Source organism: Cryptomeria japonica, chromosome 10, assembly GCF_030272615.1.
Source record: "Cryptomeria japonica chromosome 10, Sugi_1.0, whole genome shotgun sequence".
NCBI classification, from domain to species: domain Eukaryota; kingdom Viridiplantae; phylum Streptophyta; class Pinopsida; order Cupressales; family Cupressaceae; genus Cryptomeria; species Cryptomeria japonica.
In genome coordinates, this window is record NC_081414.1 from 35,720,734 (window position 1) to 35,737,258 (window position 16,525).

Here is a 16,525-nt window from a genome sequence, read left to right on the forward strand (position 1 = left end):
ATTAGCCATCAGACTAAACCAAAAAGATTAAGTGCTTATTTTTTCAAATAAAGTAGTGGGCAAAGTGTGCAAGATCACAAAATAGAATTCCAAAGGTGAGCTATGTTATTGGGCATGGAAATGTAGAATGGAGATGTTCTCGCCAAACGCCTTAGAGAACTCCATACGCACCTTCGTAGAAGGGTGATTACTTAAAACTGCACGATTTGGCAGAAGTGTGTGTGCTGGCCCAGTACATAGAGGAGAGAAAAAGAAAGGAGAAAGGAATCTTCCAAACAATACCAGAAAAACAACCATCCCAAGAAAGAAAAAGGTAACAGAATTCACAAAAATAAAGGTATTAAGAAGACAAATATTTTTCTACATCAATGCAAAGATCCAGAGAACAATTGTAGTAATTTCAATAGTGATGTTCGCACTAATGCTAAGTGTTGGAAGTTGCATCCCAAATTGCACGTAAAAAAAAAGGCCAAAAGGACTCCAAGAGATCCATGATCACCATTCAAAAAGAGCTAGAGGTTGAGAACAGTTCAGATGTGGACAAAAGGCTTGGTTGCATTGCCACAAAAATTGTCAATTCAGAAGAAAAAAACTTGAAGAAATAAGTATACTTTTTACTCTCAAACTACAAGTCAAGAAGACAAAGTAAGTGTAACTGTAGATCCCAATTCTCAATGAAATTTCATTTCAGTTGATCTTCTGAGAAAGCTTGGTTTGAAAAACATATGATAATCTGTTGATACCCATTGGATTGGGTGAAAAAGGGTATGGAAGTTTAGGTTACTAAGAGGTGTAAATTTCAATTCAGGATAACTCCATAATTTATTGATGAAGTGGATGTAAATGTAATTTCACTTGATGCTTTTAAAATATAGTGCTTGAGAGAACATATTTGTATGTTTGAGATGCTATTTTTATGAAGAAGACTAACAAGTGCAGGCGGGTCAATGGTGGAATCAAATACATCATCAAGGGACACCAAAGCAAAGCAAAAGTTGCAATAAGTTCGTTCCAACAAAGCAATAAAATTGATTCAAGAGACCAAGCAGATTTGATTAATTTTATTGAAGGATTAAAAAAGATTGGAATGGAAAAATTTTGGTGTCTAACCATTAAATTAAACATTTGAATGAGGTGTTAGCATAATTGAACTACTCGGACTCAGCAAAAACTCACCAGACCCAAAAAACTTGACTAGGCAAAAACTTGGCAACTTTAAAAATTCAATGACAAGATGTATCCAATGAGTCCCTAAATGAGTACAAAAGTCTTTTCTATAAAATTTGATTGATTTGAAAGAAAATTGAGTACAAAAATCGTATCCTCATGCGGAATCTTGATATAATAGTTAGCTGACAGCTATTATGAATTTATGATGATTACAGCATTTTTCATAAATTGCATACTACAACATTTTACATCTTCCTCTTCCCTGGTATAGTGAAAACTTTGGGAAAGGTTCTAAATTTCTAATAATCACATTTGAATCTTCGATACTGATAGTATGATATTTCATCATTAATCAATGATTATGATAGTGATAAAATTAGTTGTCTAAGTTCTCAATTTTGGTCTCCATTCCCAAACCCCATCATTGTAATCAAATTTCTTATATGACAAGAGATCCCCAAAAGGGATCTTTTCAGAAATTGTTTCATGAGCCCAAAGGATTGCCACCAAAAAAAGAGTTAAAGCCTAAGATTTATTTGAATCCAAAATCTCCTTTGCCTAATATTGGAATGCACAAGCAATTACTTTTGGAAAGTGATGAGGTAAACAAATGCTCCAAGAACTCTTAGCACACAGAGTCATTCACCCAAGTACTCCATCATGCAGTTTGCCTATAATCATAATACCGAAAAAAAAACATCACTCAAGCAGGAAGTACACTGATTTTAGGGCGCTAAATAAGAACACCATCAAAACCCACAACCCTTTCCTATAGATTGAACACTTGCTGGATTTAGAATTTGGTTATCATCAAGTTTACATGAAGGAAGAGGATACATGGAAGACCACTTTCAAGACCAGCCAAGGTCTTTGATTTTTGTATGCACCCACTACTTTTATTAGACTATAATGACGTTTTATATTTCATGGATACATGTGTGACAGTGTACCTAGATAATACTATGATTTTTAGCACATCATGGGAAGAACATCTAATCCATTTGATAGAAGTTTTGCAAACGTTAGTGGAAAAACATCTGTTAGGCAACGTGAACATTGAATAAGTGTGATTTTAGCAAGTAATCTTTGGTTTACTTGGGATATGTGGGGGAGGTAAGTTGACAGCGGATCATGCTAAGGTGGAGGCTATTAGAAAATAGTCAACACCCAACAACGCCAGGAGTATTATAGGCATAGTTCAATATATGTAGAAATACATTCTCGCTTTCTCTTCTATAGCTACTCTACATTTTATTGCAGCCATGGATAGGATTTTTTAGTGAAGTAAGGTACATGAATCTTTTAAGTTTTGGAAATATAAAATCAGCCATGCTCGTGTTACCTCTTACTAATTTGTACAAACCATTTGAAGTAAAGACCAATGCATGCACCTGGGGGTTCACCCCACAGCGCAACAGAAGTTGCGACACCGTGTTGATATGGTGGTTCTTGGTTCAATTCCCAGCCCATATGCCCTGTGCGTTTGGTTTCTCTGGTTCTCGTGCCCCCAGCTGCGACGGTTGCCAGCGATGATGCTGCATCAGCTGTTGACTTGACCCACGCCACTACTAAACTCAGGCAGACGATTGGAAAGCAGATCGAACGAGTTGATTGGTGGTTGTGGTCTGGCGGTGGATGAATTGCAGATGGAGAGATAAGGAAGATGTAGAGGGATAAGGTGATGGAGGCAGCCACGTGGAGTGATAAGGAGTGGAGGTATAAGGAGAAGTGTGGAGAGATAAGGAAAGAAATGGAGTGGATGAAGGGATGAAAATAGGAGATGTTACTGCCTTATAATCAAAAATGTATTTATTCGGGGATGGGGTCCCCCTCTGTGACCCACTGGTTATAAGCTCCAGTCAAAAGCCCTTACTGATCAAAAAAAAACAGATCAATGCAAGCAAATATGCTATCATTGTCATCTTGTTACAAGGGGGTAAATATGTTTGTCATCATTCAAAGGTTTTTACTGCAGCAATTAAAGGTTATATATAGTCTGGAGAGAATTATATGCACAGGTTCAAGCATTAAAGAAACTGAGAAATTATTTATTTGGCAAAGAAACTATTGTGTATACTGATCATCAGCCGTCAGAATTTTGTCATGTCCCTGCCTAAATGGTAGTATTAACTTTGCATCAATTGACAGAAAATTGTCTTATTCATAAGACATCATAATTTGCTGATCCACAGAAGGCAGTGTTCAGGATAAAGAACAGTCATACATCATCAACCGCAATAATTAGTATGCAAAAAAAACAAGATTGAAGATGAAACCAGCAATTATAATGATCAAAGATCTTTAAGCAACAACTAAAATATATAAACAAACCATCAGCGATCTGCCTTAGTAAGAGACATGTGAAGGATATTAAGGAATGATGTCATTAAGGTTAACAAAAAGGCACGGGTCAGATGTGAGGAGACGTGGCATTGGAGAAGGTTGCACACAAGGCAAAGACATGACCCTTCATTGCAATAGAAGGGGTATATAAAGCAGATCCACATTTGCGTCAAGGGATCGCCATCGAAGAAGGAGAATCATTAGGCATTCGATCAAGGAATAAGCTTTCAGAATTACAAGTAATAAACCATACAGTAGTTTTACATATTGTTCAAGCATTTGGTTTGATGCATAAATACATGGCACTCTAATCTGATTAATTTGTTATTTGTCTTCCATTTGATAGGAAGTAGGAATATATGCAGATAATCTATTGCTTCTAATATATATATATATATATATATGATGATGAAGATTCCTTAAAGCTTCAGCTAATCTGCCATCCCATTATGGAGGGGAGAATGTGCAAATAAGTAATGCAAGTAGCATAAGGGTCCATTCGAGTTGAATAACCCCGAGTGGGGCTGGAAGGCTGAATGGCAGGTGTCATTCCATGCTCTTGGGCTTGATGGATGGGCTTAAGGTGCCTTGTATGATCTCCCATGGTGCTTCATAATGTGGATGGGTCATTGGGAAAAGCCTTAAGGGAATCCACATGCATACTATGTAATTAGCCAAGGGAGTGAGTTTCTCCTAAATTTTATGAAATTATATGTTGACAATCTTTCATAATGATGACTAACCTGGTTGCAGGGTATAAATAATAACATAAAGAAGCAAGTTGCATTTCCTTAGTATAATTCATACCTCAATTGGTGTTCTCGGGCTAAACTATAGGAATGTCCTACTCAGAGACATTACATATATGTATATACTAATCATTATAAACAAAATATAATATAAATGAAATGAAAATCATACATGCATAAATTTACACATTACACAAGATATAAATGGAGAAAACCCTTTTGGGTAAAAAAACCCCATAAAGCATCATGTTATTAAAACACACAAAAAATATAATCTATCATAAATAAACTAAACCTAGGGACACTTCTCCTTACTTCCACATGGCCAATAATACCTCTTGTGCTAGTGATACAACTCACTGTAAAGCTCCAAATTCACATGCTCTCAAATGAGAGAGAACCTTCTTATAGGAGGAAGGGTGCCTTCACTAGTCACACCTTTTCAATAACCCCCATTCATAAAAAATTAATAATCTAATGGTTATTAGATTATAATTATTTCAAATAGTCACAACTTTTCAATAACCCCCATTCATAAAAAATTAATAATCTAATGGTTATTAGATTATAATTATTTCAAATGGGATATGCTTGATAAGGTATATAATATATAAGGTTTTATAACCTTATATTAGAACAATATATAAATGTTATATGGGTATGATCCCTAATAACATTATGTTCTACCAGTTTGCAAGCCCAAAGCAAGTTGAAACAAGCAAGATACTGCAATGGATAGGATTCTAACAACAATTTCACTTTGTGATCAAATATAAGGAAGAACAAACATGGTGGCAGATATGCCAGCTAGGCCACCAATTTCAAAGGCAATTTCAGCTCTAGCTAAGGTGACTCAACTTGAGCCACAAAAGAGGGCTACAAAGAAAGTTATGCCAATGATGCAGATTTGAGAAGAAGTTCGATCAATTGCAAGCTCATGCAATTGTCAAGAGTGAAGAAGACTTCTACCACAAGAAAGACTGCTCCATAGTTTGGGTAAAGTGAGGAAGCGCATAGCTCCAAAGTCATGGGTCATTTTGGCGTTGGTAAGATGGTGGCCCATTTGCAAATGTCTGTGAATTGGCTCAAAATGTGGTTGGAAGCGGCTAGATTTATTAGAGACTGCAATTTTTGTGGCAGTAGTAAATCTAATATAAGAAAGGCAGGATTCTATGTCTCTTCTTGTGCCCAGAAACCCATGCAAAAGCATTTCTATGGATTTTGTAGGTGGTTTGCCTATTAGAAAGCATGAACATGACTATCTTTTTGTGGTTGAGGATAGATTTAGCAAGATGTGCATGCTAAATCCATGCAAAAAAACAATTATACAGAAATAAGAAGCTGATTTTTTCTTTGCTCATATTTGGTTGGACTATGGTCAACATAAGTCCATTGTTTTAGATAGAGATACACATTTGATTGGCAGGTTTTGGTCCACATTGTGAAAGATGGATACCAAGCTCCAAAAGAGCACAGCTTTTTCTCCTCAAACAAATGTATAACCAGAGGTAGTCAATAAGACTATGGTACAGCTCATTAGGGGTTATAACAGCAGGTGTCCCAAAACACAAGACGAATCTCTACCCTTCATCCAATATTCTTACAATGGGGCAATCCACACTCTACAAATGAGCCACAATTTGAGGTTTCTTTGGGGTATTTTGCTTACTAGTCACTTGATGTTGCATTGGAACAGCCCAAAAAGCCAGGTAGACAAGATTCAAGGGTACCTGAAGCAATGAAATTTGTCGAGTAGATTCAGCTAATCCAGCTCTAGATGAGAGACACATTGAATGTCTCAAGAGAAATACAAGAGCAGACATGACCAGCACCATTTGGAACATTATCTCAAGGTGGGGGATCAACTATAGTTGTCCATAGGGGAAGGATGGTTGCAAGGTCAAGCTAAGAAAATTAAGCCACTAAGAAATGGGCAATCTTCCATCTTAGAAGCAGTTGGTGACAAAGAGTTCAAGCTTGGCTTAGCTCCTTTAACGAGGATGCATTCAGTGGTGAATTATGAGTATTGGCATCTCTATGAACCATCTATGTTGGATGAAGAACAAGAACAAGAACAAGAACAAGTACTGACCTTTTTAGAAGAGTTGATGTGAGATTGACAAGCAATGCTTTTCAGAGGATGTAGTTCTATAGTGAAAAATAGGAGAGACTAAAAGGAGTCCAAGGGTATTGGCAAGTTGGACTCAAATGACAAGTGTGAAAACAAGCTAAGTAGTATTTCCAGGACAAAGTCTTAAGCTTTTGTTAGACAAAAGGCCTCTCTAAGAAGGGAGGTATGGTCCATAATAATATGGATGTAGACAGTCAAATGTTTTCATCAGTTGAAACAACATTGTAAACTCCAAAAAATACTTAACTTTTCCCATAGGATGGAACCACCGTAGTGGAAACAAAACCACTGCCTGATGACAGTCAATGTTTTTGTCAAGGCATGAAAAACATGGAATTTGAAACGAAACAACTGACTTTTGGTGCTTCCAATTCCAAAATGGGATCTTACGGTGCATGGGAAAGATTCTAAACACACATAAGGTGCGACAAAGCTGGTTCAAGGGCTGAAGAATTTCTAGAGTGTTGTGCGTGAGAGAGAGGAGAATGCAGCTGCAGGAGACTGTGTACACTTGACAGTGAACAATTGGAACAACAATAAGTTGTAACCCCTCTGTGTAGTTGTATTGTTGCTAGCTGAGCACAGAATGCCCACAATTTTAAGAAAAGAAAATTTTGACAAAAGCCAACTAACCTTTTTTCTTTGAGAAGCAACATCAAACAATATGAGCAAAAGGGTAACAAGTATTGTTGTCAAAAGCAATGAGATCCCCATGTGAAGATAAGCGATGACCAAACCTTCACAAGGGAAAAGGTAGTATGATGGATGCAAAAGGAGGATGGGTGACACAAAAGGAGATGAAAATGAGCAATCCTTGGAACAGGATTTGGTGAGGTAATGAGACCAATTGGCGGGAAGGGATTACAGATGGCACACATTCCTATGCAGCACACCAGACCCATTATGAAAAGGGGGTTCTCCCAATCACCCAGATGTATTATCTCCTGTTTCTAAAATTCCTTTGATAAAACATTCATTTATTTACTTTGATTTATTTCTTATTTAATTTATAGCTACAATTTATACAATATTCTTAATTGTTTCTATTATTTTTTTAAGATTATAATGTATAATATACAAAATATAATAATGTATACAATATGCACATATTAGTATTATATAAGATATATATTATTTTATGTATAATATAATGTAATTTGCCACTACCAGCTGGTTTTCCCCCCTATGGAGGATTTTCCACAATAGCATTGTTTTTTCGAGTTTTCTTGTATCTCTGTTTTTTAAAATAATATTCTTCCTTCACCAACTGGCATTTGTGATAAAGCAAGTAGAACAGTAATTGATTTGGTGATTTCATATTTTGAACAACTTGTTTGACCAAGTTATGGTTCACTCTAAGTTGCCAAGCCCCTGGTACATCCAAGATGTCACCCAGACCCTCATTCCACAAGGTACATTGCTTACTCAGCATGTGATCGCATAGTCCTTGATTGTATATCTTCATTAAAACAGACAATAATAAGCATATAATATATTCATATCAATTTTGTGGAGTACTGTTGTTTCCAAATACATCTCAATATTTCCAGAAAATCATACTCAGCATTGCACTACTTTGATCATTTTAACTTTTGAAGGATGCATGTGACTTTCCTTGTGTTCCTTGTGAATGATTCTAAAGTCATCTTCTCCAGACTAGATTCACGCCTACGGGCCAAAATTTCATTCAGAGAATCCTCAGTTGCATGAATCCCCCCATATAGGGTTCTCTGTCAGCCTGAAGTATTTTCTTCATATTCCTAATGGCTTCCACAGATCACCTCACATAATACTATCAAATGGTAGCATGTCATTCAAATCACTTTGTCCATTCTCTAATAGATGCATTTATTTCCATAAGGATTCACATTTCTCAAAACTCATGAAGTTACACATTCAATTGCTACAATTCGATGATTCTCTAATAGATGCATTTATTTCCATAAGGATTCACATTACTCACAACTCATGTTGCATGAAGTTACACATTCAATTGCTACAATTCTCATCAAATTGTACCAATTTCATGTTTTTAACTTTTTTAATTTTTAAATTCAAATATCAGTTGTATACATAATTGATAAAAGAGTAGATTTCCAATTTTGGACATAGGAAGACTTTTAATTTTAAAAACAATCCATAAAAGAATTTTCTACAAACCAATCAGTAAAATTAAAAATAATTCATTACTTCAGTAGCATGTCCCTTACAAATCCATGGAAGAAACTCACAAGGAAATAGAAGCATTTACTGTACAGAATTGAGCCCTATATAGTCAAGAATCATATATATTGGGCAAAAAATATATTATTGGTTTTTAATTTACCTAATTTTTGTGTAGCATCTATCACTAAAAAAGCTTATAGTGCTACATTAAAAGCCTGGTTTGTTTTTCATATTTTAAAAAGAGGGTCAAAAATACAGTTAAAGGAAAAGAAGTAACAAGCTCCACAAGCAACATAGCAAATGCAATAAAATCATGCCATATAACAGCAGGTTATAGCTGGGACAACTTATCTAGAACTGTTCTAGAATTAAATTGCCATAGGCACATGTAAACTGACTTAAGAAGGCACCCATTAGTTGGCAAAGGATACCTGGTTATCTTTATCACTGAGGCATTGCAAACAACGCTGTACAACATGATTGCCATTTAAGTCCTTTATCAAAGTAACAACACCTGATTTAAGTGATTTTATAACCAGCGAAATTTGTTCTGGCGTTTGTAGGGTTTCTATCAATCTCTGTACAGCCCGTGTCCTACAAGTTTCAATAGACAAAATGAATGTAAACAACTTTAGTTAGCAAAACAAGTTTTGCAAACAAAACAAGTTATCAAAGAAGAGTAAACAATTTAATATATACATAATTACATTACACAGAATAACATGTCGAAATTCAAACATGCGAGCTATAAAGTACTCCACAATTCTAGCACTGCAGTATCCTTCCATCTTTTTAAGAATGCAAGAACTCAATAAAACCAGCACTTACCCATGCATGTTAAGTGATATATTGACAAGCTCACCAGGCTTCCCAGTCACTGCAAGGAGAATTTGCAATCTCTGATCCTCATTACACACTTCTAAAAGCTTTTGAACAAGATAATTCCCAAATGGATCAGTCATGAGTTCGATTATGTGATCAATAATCTCCACAAAAATCGTGTGGACATCCTGGGTACTTCCTTCCTCAAACTTCTTCTGTAGAAAACGACAGCCATGTTGATCCTTTGCTATAAGATAGATACGACCTTGCACTTCTTCTAATGAATTATATTTAACTTGTTGCTGAGCATTAGGTATGACCTTGGGCATTAGTTCAGACTCTGGGATTCTAGAAGGTACTCCTTTAGAATTTGCTCGAATATCCAACTGAAAAGACCCAGAAGTCATACCAGAAGAATACTGTCCATTTAAATATGTCTTTGAAATACCATGTCCATATGTGAAGGAGTCCTTCTTTCGTCCCCCTGTAGAGGATGGATTGATTGTTGTAATTGAATTCACTCCGCGGGACCGGTTTCTCGTCAAAATCTTTTCAGGAAAATTAGGGTTTTCTTGTTGCTCCAAAAATGTAACCATGCGGGGACCCTTAAGTGATAAAGAACCAGACATTCTTGCACTTGTAACTGGTTGCATTTGACAATCAGCAAAGGGATAGCTTTCACCATTGGCACAGAAGCCATGGCTGTTATATCTAGAAATGTTTCCACCTTGCAGAGGAAACTCTTTGTGATTCAAAGGACCTGCCAATCTTGGAACAAAACTTGTGCAATCACTTTCTGCAGTAGCTCTTCCATTGCTTTGATGGATGCTAAGAGGCTTGTCAAATTCTTGTAAAGTTTTCACAGGAACTTGAGGCCTAACACCAATATTATTAATACTTCCACTAATTGTACATGCTGCCTGACTAGGAAGACCAGAAAAAGCCTGAGCCTGCTGCAATAAAATATACTGCTGATTCATTCTGCTACGTTTTTCATCCTCAATTCCATGCCATGCCAAGTGTGTTGGATTTACCTGCTGTAGTGAAGAAAAAGGAGGATGTTGACGTTCCAAGTATGATCCAATTTGAGAATCTGCATAATATTGTGGCTGCAAATTCATTACAGAAGAGTGAAATTCTGCACCAGAATCATGCATGGATGAACTTGGCAGGATCTGATACGCGGACAAGTCATGCAGAGTTCTTCCTGAAGGGTACAGAGGAAAATGGCCTTGATGGTCTAGCAATACTCCTGATCGGTCATAATATTGCCCAACTAAATTGGTCCCACATGCTGCATTGTAAGAATTCTGCTTCAAAATCATATCCATTTCTCTGCCATTAACATTATGATTTTTTAAATGAGCAGGAAACTTAACACCATGCATTTCAAAGGGAGCTGACATGGTTGCCTGGGAACTGGGATGATTTAATGTATGGGGTGATATTTCAGGGCCTACAGAATTCAATGTCTGAGTAAAAGGTTCATGAATAGACACACCGATTGTGTTAATGGCAGGATATGCTCCATTAGATTGGCTTGGAATTATACCATCTTCTAAAAGTTTAGGACCAAATCCTCCATTCTCATTCATAGCTTGAATTGGATGTTTAGTATGACCATCTTCCCTAAAGCTCAAATTTCCAAATGCACTTGCAAGGGATTGATCATTTGTTAAAAACTGTTGTGTAGGCAAGGCAACCCCATTTTTATGAATTGACAGTGGCGACTGTTTTTCTTCATGTTCCATGTTTTTCTGTTGATGCAATATGGCTTTCGACGGAGATCTCTCATTTTCTGGAAGTAGAGTAGAAGCCACACCACGGGGACTGTCAAACGACAGGCTGCTATAGAATGAATTAATGTGGCCATTGGAATGAGGAGAATGCGCATGAATGTTACCCGCAGAGGACACAGAGACATTCTTTACTCCATGATAACTCTCATAAAAATCTTCATATGTGTCTGTGACAGAAGATTTGTTGGACCCTTCCCTTTTCAAAGGACCACTCTCTTTACCAGCCTTGGGAGACTTATTATTCACCCTTTGAAGCTCCTCTAGATGAGGAGGAGCTGATGTTGCCCGGGGTATTTCCCCTAAGAGCATCTCAAACTCCTCCTCGTCAGTCTTTGTCCCTTTCATGTTCAGCTATCCAGCAAAGAACAAAGACAAACTAAGTCAGGGAAGCAAGGTATAACGATAAACGTCCCAACTTACTGTCTCACCAATACATGAATTACAAAATCAGCCTGATGACCCTAACCCATAATCATCGAACAGAATACCCTACCAAAAAGACAATATTATTTAACCTTGCAGATCAGTGAAACCTAAAGACCCCAATCAATTACATGAGTCTTTATTACCTGGGCCAAACATTCCCATACCCCACAAAAAACCAATATCATTCAGCTTTCCAAATTATCATTGCCAGTAATAGAAACCTAATAAGACCAATGCTTGTATCTAAGAAAGAAACCTCTACCTTACAGAAAATTAATTCCTTAGGACCCAGAGAAATCAATAGAGAGCCGAGGCAAGAAAATATGTGAATAAAAAGGCAAATGTACCATAGCCCTTAAAATAATAATGTAAAGAAAATCTTTAAGATAAGTAAACCCAAAAAACATATAAAAATTTCATCGGCACCCACATCTAAACCAATCCTATTTTTGGATTCCAAATTAAAATTAGTAAGATAAAATTTAATACAGACTACAACACAATCACATTCAAAACTCAATATCAATATCTCCCCAGAAGCGATAAATATGGCTCTGGGTTTTTAAAAGCTTATAAAAAACGCACCCATATTCACAGAATTTTTTATAAAATTGAACTGCTCCATCCCACAAATTGTTTTCTAAATTTACAAGCAGGGGTTGCCTAATAAAGCATGGATTGTATTTTGAGGGTGTGCCTAAAAAAAAGAAACAAAAAATAAAAAATAACAAGAAATTTTTCCACAAATTTCAATGAAGTGTAATTATACCCAGACGAAGAATCAGAGACAAAGCCATTACAAGAAGTAAAGAAATGCATTAAGATCGGAGCAGAAGGCACCAACCTCAGACCAACCCTAGACCCAAAGGAGACGATAATACGTAGCTGTCAGGCTGGATCCTGCTGTGTGACAGCCCTCACCCTTTTCTTTCATTCATTCAATCAATAGATACCCAACTCTACAATGTGCAGCAGAGGCCGCGCTCAGTAGAATGTGAAAAACACAGAGGGATAACAATATTGGTAAAGGAAAACAAGGCAGGAAGAAACAGAGAGAAAGCATGCATTGTTCAATTGCAATGACTACAACACCATTTTAACAACATTGCCCATTGCAAGGCAAGGCAAAGACCAAATTCAACAACACAAAATATATACTCCCCTAATATTGATATTCAAGAATATCAAATTTTAAATCACACCACCTTTATAAAAACACCGATGCCAAGAAGAATTTCATGTGTGCACTGTATTGGCTCTCAATGCTTTTAACTTTGACCACCTCATACTAAGGTAGCTTTAACAATTTAGGCATATTTTCTTTTTAGGTCTATGAATAACCGAGAGGTCAAGCTTGGTGAATGAGGCCTCTCTTGTGTGGACATATTCAACTTTTTTGTCGGTATGTTTAGATTTTGGTGATAATTTATTTCTTTTGTTTGGAGGTGAGAGGTAAACTCCCTAACTAGATGTAGGACCACTTCAACCATACTTCACATACGATATTTCTTTTGATTTAGTTGTTAGGGTATCAAATTTATTTTGACTAACTTAGGAGGTGGGAAAGTGAACACCTTGGGTAATGAATGAATGGCAATTACTTAATGTGGTAGTTTGTAAATAAATTGTTCCTAATGGGGGTGGACTTAAAAGGTTAATTATAGATGGCTTTCACTTCAATATTTATTGTCATTTAGAAAAATATTTTTTGTTATTTTGAAAGAGTTTTATTTAAATATAAGAATATTTGAAAGAAAATTATTAACAAATTGTACTAAAAAATATCAAATTATAAATACATTGAAGGAAATAAAGTATCTTAACAAGTACGTCATTTTTAATTAATATTTATGTAGTGCTAAATAAAATTATATATCAATTAGACATGATTAAAAATAGATAGAAAAGAGTTGAGTCACTAACACAACATGAAAATATAAAAGTATGATTGATTTGGGAGAAGGAATAAAAAATGTAAATCTATTTCAGTGTATTTTGACTAATGTGATGTAATAGACAATGAATGTACTAAATCATAGGCTAGAAAGTTGTCTAAATGATTATGACAAAATAATCTTATTGTTTTTCATTTCTAGATAGAATCATGGTTGTGATCCTAACCTTCTCTGTTTTGATCTCATCTTATTTATGTGACTACATCCTAAGTATCTAAAATCTACACATTTTGGTTCATTTGCAGTAGATGTCTAAAAGGGGAGTATGGTGTTAAAGAACATATTTATGAGTCTATTGTGTGAGGGTTGAATTGTTAAACTTCCTTACCCATGTTGGTTATTTTTTTCTTGCAACCCTCAATACTAAGGAATGAGCAACAATACTTATTACTGATTATTAAATCAATCTAGGCAAAGAAACAAATCTATGATTAAAGTGGGGATAAGAAAAGACCAATCTCTATAGAACTCTCTGGGGTAATCCTAATAAAGAACTTAAAGAATAATACGAATCTTTGAGGGAAACTACTTCACAAGCCTAATTTACTATGATTAACCCATATTATACCAATTTTATATAAATATATATGTGAAGACCTTATTTTTTAAGATATTTGACAAATTCACATTGGTATGGGCAAATAATTTGTTGTTTAATAGGTATGTGTATGCTCCTATGTACCTATACAAGCTTTGTGAATAAATAATTTAAATATGTTAATTTATTATCATTTAAATAGGATAAGATTTGATAAATTAACAAGCATTTAGATTCTTCCCTTATACATTTAAGCTTCATGAAGACAAGAAAACATGCATAACTTATACCTAATGTAGATGTTTGTCATTTAAATTTGAAGTATTGGACTAGTTGCAAAATGTTGATGCCTAATCCTAAAGCAATCGAGTTAAAATTTAACTAACAACAACAGTGACAATGTTATATGATAGGTCTTGTATTTTTTCGTCCCCCTTGTCTCATTTCCCATCATGTATAATCAAATTGAGAAATTTTTCATGGGTTTGTAATGTTTAGGTGTTGTTTTAGTGTACTCATACCCATGTTTTGGACTAAGTACCCAAGTTGAAAAGTCTAAAATATGCCTAAGTGCAATTTTTTCCAAGAGTTTCATCTTTTAATAACACCCATTTGGGTACCCATATTTCAAATTTAAGGAATTTTTGAGCAAAACTATGAAAGTCATTCAATTGCGGGATTTCCTTATGAGCTAGGATATTTTTTTATGTTGCATAATTTTAAGCATGTTCTGGACAAATCCTTATATCCCTCAAAGCTTTGCAACCCTCCTATTTCCCTTCATATTCAACCAAAATCCCTTGTTGCAAAAATTTAACCCTATTGCAAATACATCCACTTAACCCTAAAACTTTTGTAATGTCCCATTACTCTTGATTTTTTTACATTAACCCATGTTGTGGAAATACAATCATGACTAGTATATATCTCAGTATCCCCTAAACTTTTGCAATTTCCTAAGCCCATCAAACTTCTACAATATCATTTATGCTTTGCCTTTTTTGACAAACTCACCTTTGAATGATTTCAACATCAGTTAGGAAATGTCAACTTAACATTATTTTTTGGCCATGGTCATATCACCCCCAAATTCCTGCAAGGTCCACATCTACTCTAAATTTTTGTAATGTCCAATAGGTCTTGAATTTCCACAATGGCTAAATACCTCTAATTTTATTTAGTTCCTATTAGTGTAATTTATGTCTCATGTAGTTACAGATTACTTAGAGTTAATTTAGGATAATGCATGTCATAATAATTTGCATAGGAGACACTTGGGGAAATTGCATATCTAGTGAATATGATTGTAGGCAAAATTTCACCTTTAGTGGGTGATCCACCTTTAGTGAAATTATCTATTATTTCTCCTACATACCCTTGCATCTCATTGGGCCACATGTCATTATTGTGTGCTCTCATTCCCTATTGCTTTGTCTGTATAAGCAAGCTTATGTACATTGTAAGTCTAATCCAACTATTTGCATCTTGATGAGAATACAATTTGTTCTTGTCATGTATTATTGCTCTCTTGTTGTTGTGCATTCCATTGCCTCTAGATCTTGGGCAGCTACCTTCATAGCCAATTCTTATAGTTCCACTTCCACTCTATTTCCACATATTCTCTCTCTTGTTTATGTCATCATGGAATCATCCCTACCATGTTTTCCTAATCCTTCCATTTGATAGATCATCCAAATGGGTGTCTAAATTTATAAGTTTGAATAAAATTGGCCAAGTTATGGCTAGTTAGAGCTTTTGGTGGTTTCGAGAACCATCATCAACACTAATAGTAGTTCCCAAAATAGTCAAAACCATCAAAAAAGCTCGTAGTTCCTATTTGACCACCAACTATTGATTGGGAAGCAACAAAGGATTTGTACTATGCTAACATCATCATGGCATCATGGTGATGTTATGAGTGATGTTTTCTCAATGAACTAAAAAGGCCAAGAAGGAAGAAAAGTCATAGTAAGGAGAAGTTTTGAAAGAAGCAAAAAGGTCTGAGTTGTCAAAAAATTTGAGAACCTTCGATACCCTCAACAAAGTTGTGATTTTCCTCAAACCCATTGATTGTCAATGGGGAGAGATAATCTTGATTGAGAAAAATAATAAGGTCATATCTATTACAGGTTCTAAGAACTTCTAAAATCCCTGATGGAGTTTCACAAAACCCCCAACCCCTAATAAGTAAAGGAAATATGTCGCACATGGTGAAGATCAAATCTTGGTGATTGATGAAAGAAAAGTAAAAGGCACAAGAGGAATTCATAAAGGTTCCATAGCTTTTGGAGGTTCTTATAAATCTTGATTTGTTCTTAATAAGGCCCAAAGCTCCAATTTTGATCTAGATTGGTTGCAAGTCATTGATAGCATGTCAATGACATGATTGAGTGCCATTTTGAGCCTACAACATGTCATTTTTATGG

General features: G+C 35.5%; 1 protein-coding gene across 1 annotated transcript in view; it reads right to left on the reverse strand.

Annotated features, from left to right (window-relative positions):
• Positions 1–12,915, reverse strand: part of LOC131038216 (uncharacterized) — a 50,249-nt gene extending 37,334 nt beyond the window's left edge. The window contains exons 1-3 of the mRNA XM_057970570.2: positions 12,451–12,915; positions 9,388–11,531; positions 8,991–9,153 (exon numbers count right to left, since the gene is read on the reverse strand). Coding sequence (XP_057826553.2) covers positions 8,991–9,153; positions 9,388–11,525 — 2,301 coding nt within the window. The 5' untranslated portion in view covers positions 11,526–11,531; positions 12,451–12,915. The remainder of the gene's footprint in view (positions 1–8,990; positions 9,154–9,387; positions 11,532–12,450) is intronic.
• Between the last annotated feature and the right edge of the window lie 3,610 nt (positions 12,916–16,525).